The sequence below is a fragment of the Wyeomyia smithii genome, chromosome 1, assembly GCF_029784165.1.
Source record: "Wyeomyia smithii strain HCP4-BCI-WySm-NY-G18 chromosome 1, ASM2978416v1, whole genome shotgun sequence".
Classification (NCBI taxonomy): Eukaryota; Metazoa; Arthropoda; class Insecta; order Diptera; family Culicidae; genus Wyeomyia; species Wyeomyia smithii.
Window position 1 is genome coordinate 155,832,756 of NC_073694.1, and position 17,045 is coordinate 155,849,800.

The following is a 17,045-nucleotide window of genomic DNA, read 5'->3' on the forward strand; positions in this document are numbered from 1 at the left end:
GTGTACAGATTTGTGTAGCTCTGTCTGTACTCAAATAAATTCCAGTCCTGCACTCAGTTCATTAAGGCAAACTTTAGAGATTTCGGTCACAGCTGAAAACTGTGCCTCATCCCTACCAATCCGCAGTGTATCCAAAGCATTTGCTTAGGGCCGGAAGAAAACAACCCAGGGGTCCGGATATCCATCCGGGTAAAGTTTTATCAGAAGGAATCTGATCTTGTGGTACGGGGAACTTGCTTCAGCTACTCCCCTGCTGGCGATTGTTTCCACAGAACAAAATCGAATCCAAAAATAACCGCGCGGTACACAAGGTATGTAGTTAACAATAGTAGCAGATTGAACGTTGAATTAGGCCCAAACAATGCGCGTCTGTTTGCTTTTATTGAGTCGGACAACTTAACACCGGAGCCGGCAACAACGATCCTGTCTCCTCTGAGGTTCACCTGAAACTATGTTACCGTATTGTTAGAAGCGTCCTTGTTGAGCTTCGACCAGAGCGAGGTTGACAGTTCCTTCGCACATTCGCTCCCAAATCCTGTATCTGAGCTTTGCCTCTCAAAGTCTTCAGGACCTCTGAGTACTTAGACCGCTCTCTCTTGAGTATGAGGGCATCACCCTTATTTCGTACCTTCTTGACCTCTTTTGGTCGTTCAGTCGCTCCGCTCGTTTGGCGCTTCTTACCTGCTAAGGCAACCCATGGATTAACCGCAGCTGCCTCTTCGACTGTTTCTTTGGTGGACTTCGTCTGTCCACAGGCTAGTTCGACCCGAAGTATCTTTGTGCCATCGAAGGCTAAAACGTCTTTGTGTGCCTTTGCAAAATAGTTTAGAACGAAGTGGCTTACACAATTTTAGGTTTGGAGGTTTCCAACGGTTTCAAAATGATTCCAGTTTTCATTGAAGCTGTTGTTTTGATTAATACCCAAGTGTAATTCGCTATTTTTAAGAACCGTGTGCTTACCTGGGTGAAAGGCAACTTCTCTTGGGATCAATACGTTATTCTACAACCATTTTGTTGTTCTGGCCGAAAAATTTGTGTTTTCTTAACAGTCCCAACCGTGACCCGTTGAATTTTGTAGCACAAGTCTGCGTAACATCTCACCCTAGTTTAAAGATTTCAAAGTCTAACGCGCATGTGGTTGTTGGTATCGAAAGACTACGTTTGAAAGGTATGATCTGCTTTCGACGATGTCTTGAAAATGTCATTAATAAAAATGAATGACGCATCGAGTACATTTGTTTGATAGAATCTAATGTCGAAAAGTGTTCAACTATTGTTCAAAAAAGGAATTGTAATGGAATTTAAAATACTACAAGATATACAGCCCTAGGGTTGTACGAAATGGTGACGTGGAACTAAACACTGTAATTACGGTAATTACAGACACAAAAAATTCGTTTGCTTTGCTTTACGTTTGCTGATTTTCGTACTCATTCATCATTTTTTCAGAAATATATTTAATTACACTCGAAGGAACTTTATTTACAATTGGTGATGTTGTGCTTGTAGTGTTTTTTTTTTTTGTGCAAACAACATTTAACAATTACAACGAAGTTGAAGTTTGAAAATATTTATTTTGTTTTTTTTTTTTGCTTCACAAGTTTGTTTCATTTGCCAACAATTACATTCACTGTATTGCGAAGACAGCTAATATAAGTATATTATTTTATTTGTAAAGTTAGAAATTAAAAAAAAAAATCTAACAGTGTTGAAATGTAAAACATAGATTCTGAATAAAAATTCATAAGCGCTCGCCACCTCTTACTCTTCTATAACTTCATATTTTTGGGAACTTACTCTGCCGATATTATGTCGGTAACGATTATTTAGTACATATCTGAGATAAAAAATAAATATATATACACTAAGGTCGCTTTTAACGCGTTTTTCTACGCGGATTCCGGAATTTACGTGGTTTTTTTTACGCGGATTCCGGAATTTACGTGGTTTTTTTTACGCGGCACGTATCCCCCGCGTAAAAAGCGACTTTAGTGTACTCCACGGTACTGTTGCTTTTACCAGCATGTTTTCTTTCAAGACATCAGTTTCTATTACGCTCTAATAGCTGGTTCAGAAATTGTTTAAGAAAAGGGGTTGTTTCAAACTTTTCGAAAACCCTTCACCTTCGTGACATCGAATTAGTCTTTGTTCATGAAAGCAAACATAAATTGATCTATTGGGACAGGGGGTACTCTGTCAATTTTTTTTTAGATATTGATACAGAGAATATCACAGAAATGATAGGTGTCTATTCATGTCGTCTGTGCTAGGAATGCTCGCATGTGATTGGTTCACTGTTCGCGTAAATTTGTCATTGAAACTTTTTATTAATTTTACCGTATAGCAATGAAAAAATAATGCTAACTATCGTATTACAAAACTGTTCAACAATTTATCTATCCAACAACATATTGGTTATTGTTATCCATCATGTGGTTATGCTGTTATTATCGTTTGAAATCTGACGCAACGTTTGCCAGTTTTATTTTCGATTTTTCAGAATGCATCTTAGTATAGAAAACAAAGACGTAGTCCCACGACAAAAATATCAATTTTCGCTCTTACAATAATTATAATCTAGTGATGACGTTGTGTTTACAGTAAACAACGGGAAAAGTTGAAAATAAGGGTTTCAAGTTATTCCAGTTACGTTGATTCGAGTTCAAGTGAAGTTCTGATACCAATTTTTTTTTATTTACCAGGTTTTTAAATCTACTAACAAAAATAATTCTGGGTCGAGTGTACAGTACATACTTTTTAACTGAAAATTGTTTGTTATAGATGCAACATTATGTAGTCAACTGAATTTTTACATTCTGATAGCTTCAAATTTTAACCAAATGCCCCCTAGTGCCACGGTTAGAAACTGTTTCGGATCGATTTGCAGTGGAATCCTGGTCTTCGGATCCAGTGTAAGCTTAAAATTTTTGATCACTTCGTAAATGCCGCGTTTGACTTGCATTCGGGCGAATCGCATGCCCAGACACTGCCGGGGTCCTTCACCGAACGGTATGAAGCAACCTTTTTCACGATACGGACCGGTGCCGCCTGTTTCTGGATGGAAACGATCCGGATCGAACGTTAGTGGATCGTTGTAGTAGTCTGGATCACGATGTATTGACCAGATGTTAATAATAGCACAAACTCCCTTCTCGATACGAACATTCTGGTTTGACGTTAGATCCAGATCTATTGGTTCGGTGCACCGTTTAGACATGAAGGCACCCGGAGGCCACAACCGGAGGGCTTCATTGAGCACTTGGTCCAGATAGGGCAGGTCAAGTAGTGTATCGTACGAAATCGTACCATCGACGTTTGTTGCGTGCAAAAGCTCCTCACGCAGACGTTGTTGGATTGACGGATTTCTTGCTAACTCATACAGTACAAACGAAATTGCAGAACTGGACGTTTCCAATCCGTCAAGAAAAAATGTCACACCATGGGCTGCCATGTCCAGTGCGGACAATTGCTTTCTGTTCTGCAAGTTAATTAGAAAATCGAGATAATCAACAGGTTTCTCAGTAGCACTGGTGCGATGTTGAATCGCCTGGGCCATTAACTTGGTGAAGAATTTTTCCACTGATTTAGAAACAATCCCTACGTTCAACATGTTCGCAATTTTTGGGAATGCTCCTACAAAAAGGAATTGTATGAACGACATGAAAGAATGCTCCATCAGCCTTCGGCTCATTTCTCGAATTTCAGGTTTTTCATGACTGAACGATTGCGCGTCAACTGCAAAAATGCAGCTGGAAACGGCATTCGTGGTGAACTTTGCTGCCAGCTCCCTAGCATCCAAAGACGAACCTTCGCACTGCTCAATGTATTCCTTCATTTGAGTCGCCGCGACTTCCACGTTGGAAAAGAGAGGCTTCATCTGTGAAAACAAATTAAATAAATTAAATTTGCACCTAGCACAAAGTTGATTTCATTTAGTCCACTAACCCGGGCCGTGGTGAAAGCCGGCGTTATCTCGGCCCGCTTTTCTTTCCACTCCTCCCCGCTCAGCATAAACGGGTGTCGACCCAGAATCGGGTCCGCTGTTTTACTTGTTGATTCGCTAAACTCATTGTCGTGAAAGTTTTTAAACTTTTTGACAAGAATATCTTTCGCTAGCCCAGCGGACAAAACGAAAATTCCTGGTGAACGGTTGGTGAAAACTCCGACGAAGTTGTATTTACGCTTATAATTCCTACACAAAAATATGTTACATCATACTTCTTGACTGAGATAAAAGCAGTAATAACACACCTGTAAATTTCGTCCATCTCATCGATGAAAGGCCGATGGCGCAAAATAAAGGCCGGAAAGTTACCCAGCAGGGCTGTTGGAGTCGGTCCCGGAACATCGCGTTGCTTCCAATAATTAAAATTCCACACCAGATACACGTAGAGCGCTCCAAGAGCTGTCAAAACAAGACTGACGATAAGAAACATAATGGAACAAGTGGACGCACTGTTCGGCCGGTAACTAATTTGTGTCGCTCGCTGGCACTGGCATTAGGGCGAGTTTTTTTCCCTCAATCGTAACATCACACTTTGAAACGAAGCAACAATACTCTCGAAATGTCTACATTAGCCCCAGTCCGATAAGAAGATGAGCGAAACGTTGCTTCTGAGGCAGGGTCGGGAAGACAAATTTTTTGATTACTCTAATTGAATGATGATTTGAGGCAAACACTGCCAATTTTGTTCACAGAAGCTCTGAGTGTTGTGCAAGTAGATATAACGCATCGATTTATTCATGTGAAAACCACGATCCTCCTAATAAATTTTTGTTGTCGCTTTTTTAATTTTCTGAAATATATAATACAAAATAGTTGATAAAACTCACTTTTAATCAATTTCATCAAGCTACAATATATAATAATAAAACTGCAATACTCCCTCTCTCACACTTTTTCACCCGCTCTGAAAATCCATGGCGTTCCGTGCATCCAAGAATATTGTAACCTTTCGCAACGATACGCCCAACATTAACTACTTTAAAGTGCCATAATGAACATGATACCCGGTGTTGGGCGGAAATTCCTCACACGTTTCGCATTGAATATGTAAGCCCGGTTCCGTAAATATGGCATCGAAAAAAAGAAAAAAAAAAAAGAAACGATTCACATCGTGCGGCCCGTACAGTAACTCTATTCACCGACCACCCAGACCGGGTTGTGTCCCTGCATCTGTGGGCCTGTGTGACTTGAATAATCCCAGGTTGCGCCACCGGAATATTGTCATTCGTTTTCCATCTTCGCCACCCCCACCCAGAACCCGGCCGGAATGATGACAGCTTAAATCCATATTTAACTGGAAACCATTAACGTAAATATTTTCCAAGCAAACGGGCAACCGATTTCGTTCCCCAGTGTCTTGTTTCTTTTTTTTTTTTTTTTTTGCTCAATGCGGGAAACATTGTTACTCTAGCTTTGATTCAATTTTCCATGCCTGGATTCCCATCGAACTGAAACGGAACTCCGCGTAATCAGAAGTGAAAGTATCGCTTTGATACGTTTCCTTTCCTATTTTACCGCAGGTAAAATTGGGGTTTAACATTTTCACAAGAAAATTGAAAATCACCCGAAGGCCGGAACCGGATTAACCCGACCGCGGTCCGTTGACAATTTACATTGCCTTTAGAGCAGATGTCAATAAATATTATCGCCCTTCGGCTGCACCAGAACTCGCTTTCTGTTGAGTGATGTATTAATTGCTCCGCTGTGCTTCTTGTGATGACAGTTTAATTTCGTACCAAAAAATGAGCGATCAATTTCAAGCCTTTCATACTTGCCGTAGGAAAGGTTTCGATTTGCAGAAAAAAATGACCTCTCTGACGGAGTTATCGATTTGCTTTATTATTCAAACATCCGATCCATTCACGTTCTTGTTTGATTTTGTAAGCTCCAACCGCCATTCGGAAACACTGCCCCCAGCTGTACCCGGAACAGCCCTCAATACCGCAGATTAATCAGTTAGTGGTACATTTGGTTAGGAATTATTCCGACCACTGCGCGAAATACCGATAGGCTCCCAAACCACAGCCATTGTTGGAGAACCCTGCAATATCAACAAAAGTAGGGTGATCTGCAACTTTGGCCTGGCTCGAATGCATAGTAGAGAATTCTGTCTAGCAATCACGAAACACAGCCCGCTACCCTTAATACATTCCCAACAGACGGCCACTAGGATATCGGAGGGAAAAAGTTTTGCATCCTAATAAATATTGATGAGTGATAAAACCGGAAACAATATGTACGGTTGTATCCTGCGATAGCCTTCTGTGCAATGGTGCACGGTTACTAGAGCGCCCGCACTCTGGAGTGCCAGGAATGTGAGGTCGGAGTTAGATTTTTCCGTGCCAGCTCGCGCGTGGTTTTCCGAACGCTGAGTTCATACCAGCAACAGTTATCAGGGCTGGCCGTCTGTATGTGCGGTGTAATCCATACGGGAACGCGAGCTACTCACGCGGTCGTGATGTTTTGCAAAAATCGAAACGGAGCAGGATGCACTGATTGGTTGCAATCAATAAACTACCAATTAGTTACTAGTTCGGTAGATAGCGGTTCACGATTTATGAAGGCCGTGAAAAGGGGAAATTGTGTTAAATTTCTTTTGAAATCTTTAAGTCTTCCATTCATTTAGCGCTACCTATCTCTAAACGTCGTTTTTACGTCGATTGATGTCGGAAAACTGTTCATCAACCTGTACCAAGGTCCAAAGGGGTTCATTTGGGGCTAGGTTCATACGCCTGCGTTACTCCCTGTTTTCGGTTTTACTCCACTAAATATTGTTCGCAACTCTCTACGTTTGAATACGGCCAGTGCGCGTTTGTCCTTCGTGAACAGCGTCATGGTTTCAAGCAGCGAAGGAAAAAAAAATCACCTCTAGCGATTAATGAATACATATAAAACAAGCCTAGGATGCGTTGACATCGTCGTTAGTATGCGAAAAACAAAGTATCGGTGCTGGTGCACTCTTTTTGCTTTCCTCTTTACGACATATTTCTATTCATTAGTGTACACCACAATACGTGGTTTTCAATGTGCACAACTCGGTATATGAAGTTATTCGTCTCTGTTACAGAGAGCGATCAGAACTTGTTATATCCTTATTCTTTTGACTCATGAATATGATTTTTTGCCAGAAAAAGAAAGAAAATGACAGTGTATGCTCTCCTACTCTCGCTTAAACTCAACCGCTGCCGAAGTAGTTCCTTCCCCCACACATTCCCTCTCACCGCACCACACCTCTGCTGCTGTTCAGGCGACATGATTTTCTCCTGTTGCTATCCTTTCTTCCCGTAACTACCGGCCTATGGAAAGACAAACGCAACGATCGAATCGCTTCTTAGAGCTGATGTAGTCTAGTCATGTGTTTGTTTTCTCCCAGAAACTTGTGCATCATAACATCATTTCATTATGGGTTGAGAGGATTCGAGTTTAGTCCCGGCCTGTACACTTCGTGAAGTGCACATATGATGAATAAACGACGATTGCATCATATTCGTTTCGTTTCCATCACTGGTTTCAAGTACAGAGATAAGTATAGCGCTGAGTCTATATCGAAAACGAATCTGATTAAAAATAGGTTGTTTACAGCTGTGTTTAGGCTGCGTTGCGGCACCAACTTTGAAGGCCCATATCATTTGATCAAAAAATAACACCACCACGAAATTTTCAGGGTTGTTTCGAAATTTAGTCAAAAATACTTGTGATTTTTTTCAGATTTTTCAGTGCCCCAGAACATAGATTTTCAACATATTGTTTTAAATAGTTACTATTGAAAAAAAAATCTCAAAAAGAAATATTTTCGTAAACTATAACTTAGGATGCATCTGCTGTGAAAATTTTATAAAATTTGATGCGAATTTTTTAAAGCTATGTCTGTTTAAAAAAATCACAGGAAGGTTGTATGCAAAGCCACGACCGCAAGGTTGAAGTAGAATACTTTTACAAGAAAGATAACCCGGCTGCTTGCGTGTCAGTCATTTTTTCTAGTAAATAAACGTTGACCGTTCATTGGCAGTATTGTAATTTCTTTTTGTTTGATATTTTGAATGAAGTTCATTGAATATTTTTAAATTTTGTGCAAATGAGAAGTTGAAGTGCTGCCGAATTGTAATATGCACATTTAATACGACATCATTAAACAGGAACGGAAAAAAGGCTACGGTTGTGCAGAACGCGAATGCCGGCGCGATGCGATTCGCCTTACCGTGGTGAAATGTACAGCTCTTTCTAAGGCGAAGTAGAGCTATACATTTCAACACATTTCGTCTTGCCGAATCGCATCGCGCCGTTGTTTGCGTTCTGCATGACCGTAGCCAAACACTAAGCGACGCAAACACGTAATAATAGTCAGAGTAAGTATGTAGATGAAGATAATTAACTTTGGATTATAGGGCAAAACGAGAAAATATTAACTCTTCAAATATTCATTTGTGTTCTTCAAATTTCAGTTGTTCGATTTAATATCCGATGAAATGTCTGTTTATTATCTGATGAAGCTCTTATATAGGCCAAATGATGCATTCCCAATTTACTAGGACCGTAACTCTGCCGACCGTGCTTGGGAAAGCGCGGTATAACGACCAATCAGAGGTCGAATTTTGTGTTTTGACAAGGCTTAAGAATTTTCAATAGTACAATAGTTCGAATGATAAAATTGCAATTTCATGCATTTGGTAGGAATCTTAGAAGATTTTCTAATCGATTGCTGCAAAAACGAAGGAAATCCATCGAAAACTAACCGATTTATTAGCATTTGAAATTGGACATATTTCTCACTTTTTTCAGTTTTAGATTTTCATTTCACATCCCTATGTAGCCGAACTTCCTGAGAGAAGTATTCTACTTCAAAAAGCATGGTGTGGTTCAAAATCGGTTGCTAATTACAACCTTTGAGCTGCCCTAACATTGGGGGAATTAAGATACACGGACAACATGCACTGTGGAAGCTATTTCACATTCAGTAAATTAAACGGGTGCGACAAATTTAAATTGCTAGGATGCAACACAGAATGCTTGCTTGCGTTGACAAAAATTATTAACTTTCAATGACTTGTTTATTTGCCTTCAAAAAGGCATTTTGATTTCCGAAACTGGATTTCCTGATGGCAATCATCATGCTGCCCCAACACGGGGGGAATAATGGCTGTCTGGCGACACACGCTGAGAAAAACCGCGCTGCTCCTGAGACGTGGTGACCAACCACAGGGCTAGTGCTGCTGCTGAGGAAGGACGACTGCTGTTGTCGCTGTCTGATGCTACGCTATGCCACAGTTGTGGCCGCTATACGCTGGCCTATCCACAGCCAAGCCACAGTTGTGGCCGCTTCCGCTATCGATGGTACCCACTGCTGCTAAGGGAGGACTGCTGTCGTCGCTGTTCAGAACTGTTATGAGCGGCTTGGACTAAAACAGGCTCTTATATAGGGATGAAAATAGGAATGAATTATTTCACGTACGTGGTGGAATGATATAGCGATCATTTGATAAGCTCCACCTCTTTTTTCAGTTTCTAAAGTTTTTCCTCAGTTTCGTAGCACGGATGCACAAAAATGATTTCTTGTCGAGCCGGACCGATAGCACTCTCATTGAAGCAACAAAATAACATGTTTTGTGTCGTGTTGTGCAGCTTGGTTGAAGAAAATGTTCCCGTCCCCGTGTCGCATGTAAGCAGATTATTGCGTTCAGTAGACAGTATAGAGATAGTGTATCCAGCGAATAAACACCGATGGTGCTCTCACACACGCAACGGTTTTAACCCGTATCTTATTGCGGTTTGTAACATCAAGCGATTTCGTTTGCTCGCTGTTGCGTGTTGCATCATGTTGCAACTTGGCAGCTGGGAGATGACGAAATTCTGTTTATGCTGATTGATTGAATCGACTTCATATTAGCTCTGCATAGTCGGACTAACTGCTTTTGTGAAGGCGTACTAACAGGGAAATTTATTATTCAATGTCGGTTATGCTGATCGCAGCCTTTGCGCTGCCCCTACAGTGGGGGGTTTACTAAATAAAGTGAAAGTAAAAATTAGACAACTACAACAGAATTTGATTGCATCCCGCACAGAATGTCTGCTTGTGTTGATGCCAGAAAATTATTAACCTTCAATTATTTTTTATTTGCCTTGAAAAAAGCATGGTGTGGTTCAAAATCGGTTGCTAATTACAACCTTTGAGCTGCCCTAACATTGGGGGAAATAAGATACACGGACAACATGCACTGTGGAAGCTATTTCACATTCAGTAAATTAAACGGGTGCGACAAATTTAAATTGCTAGGATGCAACACAGAATGCTTGCTTGCGTTGACAAAAATTATTAACTTTCAATGACTTGTTTATTTGCCTTCAAAAAGGCATTTTGATTTCCGAAACTGGATTTCCTGATGGCAATCATTATGCTGCCCCAACACGGGGGGAATAATGGCTGTCTGGCGACACACGCTGAGAAAAACCGCGCTGCTCCTGAGACGTGGTGACCAACCACAGGGCTAGTGCTGCTGCTGAGGAAGGACGACTGCTGTTGTCGCTGTCTGATGCTACGCTATGCCACAGTTGTGGCCGCTATACGCTGGCCTATCCACAGCCAAGCCACAGTTGTGGCCGCTTCCGCTATCGATGGTACCCACTGCTGCTAAGGGAGGACTGCTGTCGTCGCTGTTCAGAACTGTTATAAGCGGCTTGGACTAAAACAGGCTCTTATATAGGGATGAAAATAGGAATGAATTATTTCACGTACGTGGTGGAATGATATAGCGATCATTTGATAAGCTCCACCTCTTTTTTCAGTTTCTAAAGTTTTTCCTCAGTTTCGTAGCACGGATGCACAAAAATGATTTCTTGTCGAGCCGGACCGATAGCACTCTCATTGAAGCAACAAAATAACATGTTTTGTGTCGTGTTGTGCAGCTTGGTTGAAGAAAATGTTCCCGTCCCCGTGTCGCATGTAAGCAGATTATTGCGTTCAGTAGACAGTATAGAGATAGTGTATCCAGCGAATAAACACCGATGGTGCTCTCACACACGCAACGGTTTTAACCCGTATCTTATTGCGGCTTGTAACATCAAGCGATTTCGTTTGCTCGCTGTTGCGTGTTGCATCATGTTGCAACTTGGCAGCTGGGAGATGACGAAATTCTGTTTATGCTGATTGATTGAATCGACTTCATATTAGCTCTGCATAGTCGGACTAACTGCTTTTGTGAAGGCGTACTAACAGGGAAATTTATTATTCAATGTCGGTTATGCTGATCGCAGCCTTTGCGCTGCCCCTACAGTGGGGGGTTTACTAAATAAAGTGAAAGTAAAAATTAGACAACTACAACAGAATTTGATTGCATCCCGCACAGAATGTCTGCTTGTGTTGATGCCAGAAAATTATTAACCTTCAATTATTTTTTATTTGCCTTGAAAAAAGCATGGTGTGGTTCAAAATCGGTTGCTAATTACAACCTTCGAGCTGCCCTAACATTGGGGGAAATAAGATACACGGACAACATGCACTGTGGAAGCTATTTCACATTCAGTAAATTAAACGGGTGCGACAAATTTAAATTGCTAGGATGCAACACAGAATGCTTGCTTGCGTTGACAAAAATTATTAACTTTCAATGACTTGTTTATTTGCCTTCAAAAAGGCATTTTGATTTCCGAAACTGGATTTCCTGATGGCAATCATTATGCTGCCCCAACACGGGGGGAATAATGGCTGTCTGGCGACACACGCTGAGAAAAACCGCGCTGCTCCTGAGACGTGGTGACCAACCACAGGGCTAGTGCTGCTGCTGAGGAAGGACGACTGCTGTTGTCGCTGTCTGATGCTACGCTATGCCACAGTTGTGGCCGCTATACGCTGGCCTATCCACAGCCAAGCCACAGTTGTGGCCGCTTCCGCTATCGATGGTACCCACTGCTGCTAAGGGAGGACTGCTGTCGTCGCTGTTCAGAACTGTTATGAGCGGCTTGGCTGCTGCTGAATTGTCTTTTATTTTTGATATTGTTTACAGAGGTATATTTTATGACAGGATAATTGGTCAGCCCTAAAGGCTCGTCATCTTTGTTCGTAGTAGTGCATTTAGATTGGTTTTTTGAATTATCTTGAGATTTAATTTTACATCTTTGCCTCAATGGCACGGTAATTTTATGAATTTAAATAAAATTGAATAACCTACCTAACTAATACTATCTTAAAAACTAAATTGACAAAGATCGAATTTCCTCGTGAATTGACCTCTGGCAAGCATCCCTGAATCTAGACAGAATTGCCTGTTTGCGCACCAAAAGTGTATCTAGACCGGCTAGCTGGTGGATCTCAGAATTACGCGTTCTTGGAGGACTGTTAAGGATCATCCTTAGGATCTTATTTTGGATAACCTGTAATTTATCATGGTGATACTTGGCACAACTCTCCCAGATTGGCAAACCGTATTCTAATACTGGCAGGATAATCATTTTATGGACAGCAAGCTTGTTCTTCAGGGACAGTTTGGATTTTCTGTTTATCAGTGGGTATAGAGATTTAATTAGGATGTTGCCTTTGATTGATGTTTTTTCCACATGTGATCTGAATATAAGCTTGCTGTCCAGAACAAGACCGAGGTATCCCACCTCTCTCGACCATTCGATGGGTGAATTATTAATTTTTAGCCTGACGTCGTCAGGCGGAACAAGTCGACGTGAGTTTGAGTGGGGAAATAAGATGGCCTGTGTTTTAGCCGCATTGATGCAAATCTTCCAGTTGTTGAAGTAGCCGGATAGAACATCCAGGCCTGCTTGAAGTTTTCTAGTCAGCGAACGGATCACTCGCCCTTTGTACATGATGGCAGTGTCGTCCGCGAACATGGACAGTACACCACCATCCGGAAGGGGAGGAACGTCTGACGTAAAGATGTTAAAGAGGATAGGACCCAAGAGGCTACCCTGGGGGACCCCAGCATCAACATTAAATGTATCAGACTGGGAGTTGTTCAAGCAGACCCTAAATGATCTACCCGACAGATAATTTTTGATGATTTTCACAAGGAAGATCGGGAAGTTGCACCGATGCAGCTTATAAACAAGACCATCGTGCCAGACGTTGTCAAACGCTTTCTCAACGTCCAACAACGCCATGGCAGTTGTTTTGGAAACAGACTTGTTCCGCCTGATAATGTTCGTTACCCGGGTGAGCTGGTGCACAGTGGAGTGCCCCTTCCTGAACCCAAATTGCTCTCTAAGGAAGATGTTGTTCTGATCAGCAAACTCTAGTATACGTCTCAGAATCAGTTTTTCGAACAATTTCGAAATAGATGAAAGGAGGCTAATGGGCCGGTAGCTTTTAGCGTCAGTGGGATCCTTCCCAGGTTTATGGATGGGGATAACTTTGGCGAGCTTCCAACGGGACGGGAAGTAGCCAAGTTCCAAACACTTATTGAAGATCTTTGCGAGGTGATGAAAGAAGTCAACGCTCAAATTTTTCAATTCGAGATTGACCACCCCATCGACACCCGCGGCCTTCATATTTTTACATGATTTGATGGCTGCCATTACCTCGTCTGCAGAAATTATAGATTCCTCTGGGACAACTAGAGGGGTCACAGCGATTCTGGACATTGTAGCTGCCACATCAGGCTCAAAGGGGCTCACCAGGGAACGACCAAGATTGTGAGAATTTACGAAATGCTGGCCAAGTGCATTAGCTTTTTCAGCTGGTGTTATTAGCTGAACTTGGCCAGCTTGTTGATCAGAATGGGAGAGAGGAGGGACAGGTCTCGGCTTGTTTTTCAGAAGTTTAGTTAATTTCCAGAAGGGGTTTGCACAATCTGGGAGAGAGCGAAGATGACTTTCAAAGCTTTTGTTTCTGAGATCCACCAACCGGGCCTTAATGATTTTATTAAGACGATTGCAGTAAGACTTTAAGTGAGGCAGGCCAGTACGTTGAAAATGGCGCCTAGTTGTGTTACGAAGTCTTATATAAGATTTAGTTAGGCTGTCTAGATTCAGAGTGTTACTCACCAGGTCAGAAGCAGGGATGTGTTGGTCACGGGCTAAGGATAGAGCCTCGTCGATGATCTGCAAGCACTGATCGATGTCGTCCGTCGATTCAAGCTCGATGTTGTAGCGGATGTTGGCGTCGATGAACTGCTGGAACCGTGGCCAGTCAGCACGATGGTAGTTGCGACGACGAGCACGAAATCGATTGGCGGAGTAGCCCACTTCGGCCACCACTGGAAAGTGGTCGGAGCTCAGTTCCTGGTAGACGATCGGATTTGAAAGGTTTGCCATGTTGGTGATGAAAAAATCGATAGTCGAATGGACACCGGAGCGACTCAACCGGGTGGGGGAGTCTGGGCTCAGGATGATGTACGAAGATGCTTGTAGGTCATTGTGGACGACTTTGCCATTTGGATTGATTCGAGTGTTGCCCCAGGCTTGATGTTTGGCATTGAGGTCACCAGCCAAGATGAAGTTTTGCCGATGTCTGGTAAGCTTGACGAGATCTTGTTTCAGATTAGAGGATGAATCGTTCCTTGAGCTGACTTGCGACGGACAGTAGGCGGCTATGATAATAATAGGGCCGACAGGGGTAGAAACCTCGACCCCAACCGCTTCGATGACTTTTAAGTTGAAACTGGGCAGCAGCTTACAGCAGATGTTCTTCCTCAACGCGATGGCTACGCCTCCACCCGCTGAGTGGGTACGATCGAGCCGAACAACTCGAAAGTCGGGGAGGTAGATGTTGACGCCAGGTTTTAGATGTGTCTCGGTGATGATAGCTACGTCGATAGTCCGCTCGTTGAGGAAATCAGCGAATTCGATGGCTTTGCTCTTTAACGAGCAAGCGTTCCAGTTAGCGATGTTAATGCATTCACGGGCCATATTTGGTGAGGATGGAAACTGCTGCTTGCAGCTGTTCAGCTCTGGTTTTACAGGTGCGAAGGGCTACGAATGCTTCGGCCAGGAGATGCACGAACTCTTCAGTAGTGAGAAGGGAATCTGCGTTGTTTTCTTCGGCGTCTGTGCGGGTAAACTTCATTCCAGTGGCAGGAGTTGTAAGCCCTGGGAGCCCCGGGGGAGGCGAGGAACGGCTCGATGCTGCGACATCGGCAAACGAGGTTGTAAGCCGATTATTCAGTGGGAGAGGTGGAAGCACTGGGATTGCACGTCGCGATGCGATGACTGGAAAATTTTGTTCGTTATTCACTGGCACTGGGATTTTTCTCCGACCGGGTTGGTTGTTGGTTGAGGCTCTTTAGCGGATCTCGATGAACTCCGCCCGCTTTGGGCAGGAACGACTGGTGGCCTTATGATCAGCTCCACAATTTGCGCAGACAGGATCGGCAGTTTCCATCAATTGGCAGGCGTCGGGTGCGTGCGTTTGTCCGCATTTGATGCAGCGGGAGGCCATATGGCAGTTTTTAGTCCCATGTCCAAACAACAGGCAATTGGAACATTGGGTCACATCTCGATGAACTGGTTTGTAGCGCTCCCAGGCCACAATGATGTGGAAAAGGGCACGAATGGACTGCAAATCCGCCAAACATGTTGAATTTTTCTCCAGGTTGATAAGGTACAATTGGTCGCGGTACTTCCGAGTCTTGTTGTGGCGTGACATCTTATGGATCTGTATTGGCTTGAGTCCATTTGCCTTCAGTTCCTCTAACAGAGTGTCAATTTCCATGTCTGGAAGACCACGGAGAACAACCTTGAGCGGTTTTTCTGCTTCAATGTCATGGGAGAAATATTCCACCTTACGCTGCTGCAGTATTACTTGCACCGCCTTGTAGTGATTCAATGACGGAACCATCAGTTTGTAGCCGTCAGAGCACATACGGATAGTGCATTTCAGTCCTTTCTCGATGTAAAAGACAATTGCTTCACGAAGACCTTCTGGAAATCCTTTCACATAGAAGGGTGGAATTTTCTCTTTTTTCACTATTTCGGGGTCCGTGGAGTTTTCCAAGACAGCAAATCTGTTGTTGGCCAAAAGCTTCTTAGCCGCCGAATCGGGGGCATTTCCAGGTCGAGGCCGTTTACCCGTACTAGAACCGGTTTTCGATTTACCCATGTCAGGGTTCACCGTAGCGTCGGTTTCCAACGCGAAAATAAAAACTTACGAACGAACGTACAAAGTGAACGGAGCGAAAATAAACAACTGTACTGCTCAACACGCTAGCAGAGAATGATCAATGATGAGCGGCTTGGACTAAAACAGGCTCTTATATAGGGATGAAAATAGGAATGAATTATTTCACGTACGTGGTGGAATGATATAGCGATCATTTGATAAGCTCCACCTCTTTTTTCAGTTTCTAAAGTTTTTCCTCAGTTTCGTAGCACGGATGCACAAAAATGATTTCTTGTCGAGCCGGACCGATAGCACTCTCATTGAAGCAACAAAATAACATGTTTTGTGTCGTGTTGTGCAGCTTGGTTGAAGAAAATGTTCCCGTCCCCGTGTCGCATGTAAGCAGATTATTGCGTTCAGTAGACAGTATAGAGATAGTGTATCCAGCGAATAAACACCGATGGTGCTCTCACACACGCAACGGTTTTAACCCGTATCTTATTGCGGTTTGTAACATCAAGCGATTTCGTTTGCTCGCTGTTGCGTGTTGCATCATGTTGCAACTTGGCAGCTGGGAGATGACGAAATTCTGTTTATGCTGATTGATTGAATCGACTTCATATTAGCTCTGCATAGTCGGACTAACTGCTTTTGTGAAGGCGTACTAACAGGGAAATTTATTATTCAATGTCGGTTATGCTGATCGCAGCCTTTGCGCTGCCCCTACAGTGGGGGGTTTACTAAATAAAGTGAAAGTAAAAATTAGACAACTACAACAGAATTTGATTGCATCCCGCACAGAATGTCTGCTTGTGTTGATGCCAGAAAATTATTAACCTTCAATTATTTTTTATTTGCCTTGAAAAAAGCATGGTGTGGTTCAAAATCGGTTGCTAATTACAACCTTTGAGCTGCCCTAACATTGGGGGAAATAAGATACACGGACAACATGCACTGTGGAAGCTATTTCACATTCAGTAAATTAAACGGGTGCGACAAATT

The 17,045-nt window shown here is 42.7% G+C and overlaps 1 protein-coding gene across 2 annotated transcripts in view; it reads right to left on the reverse strand.

The window, feature by feature from the left end:
• Nucleotides 1–2,307: 2,307 nt before the first annotated feature.
• The window catches only part of LOC129733916 (probable cytochrome P450 28a5), a 45,262-nt gene continuing 30,524 nt past the window's right edge, over nucleotides 2,308–17,045 (reverse strand). Inside the window, exons 2-4 of one of the 2 annotated variants that reach the window (XM_055695536.1) lie at nucleotides 4,252–4,405; nucleotides 3,946–4,192; nucleotides 2,308–3,877 (exon numbers count right to left, since the gene is read on the reverse strand). In XM_055695536.1, coding sequence (XP_055551511.1) covers nucleotides 2,810–3,877; nucleotides 3,946–4,192; nucleotides 4,252–4,405 — 1,469 coding nt within the window. In that variant the 3' untranslated portion in view covers nucleotides 2,308–2,809. Of the gene's footprint in view, nucleotides 3,878–3,945; nucleotides 4,193–4,251; nucleotides 4,797–17,045 lie in introns of both variants that reach the window. The other variant, XM_055695535.1, reaches the window with a different exon arrangement.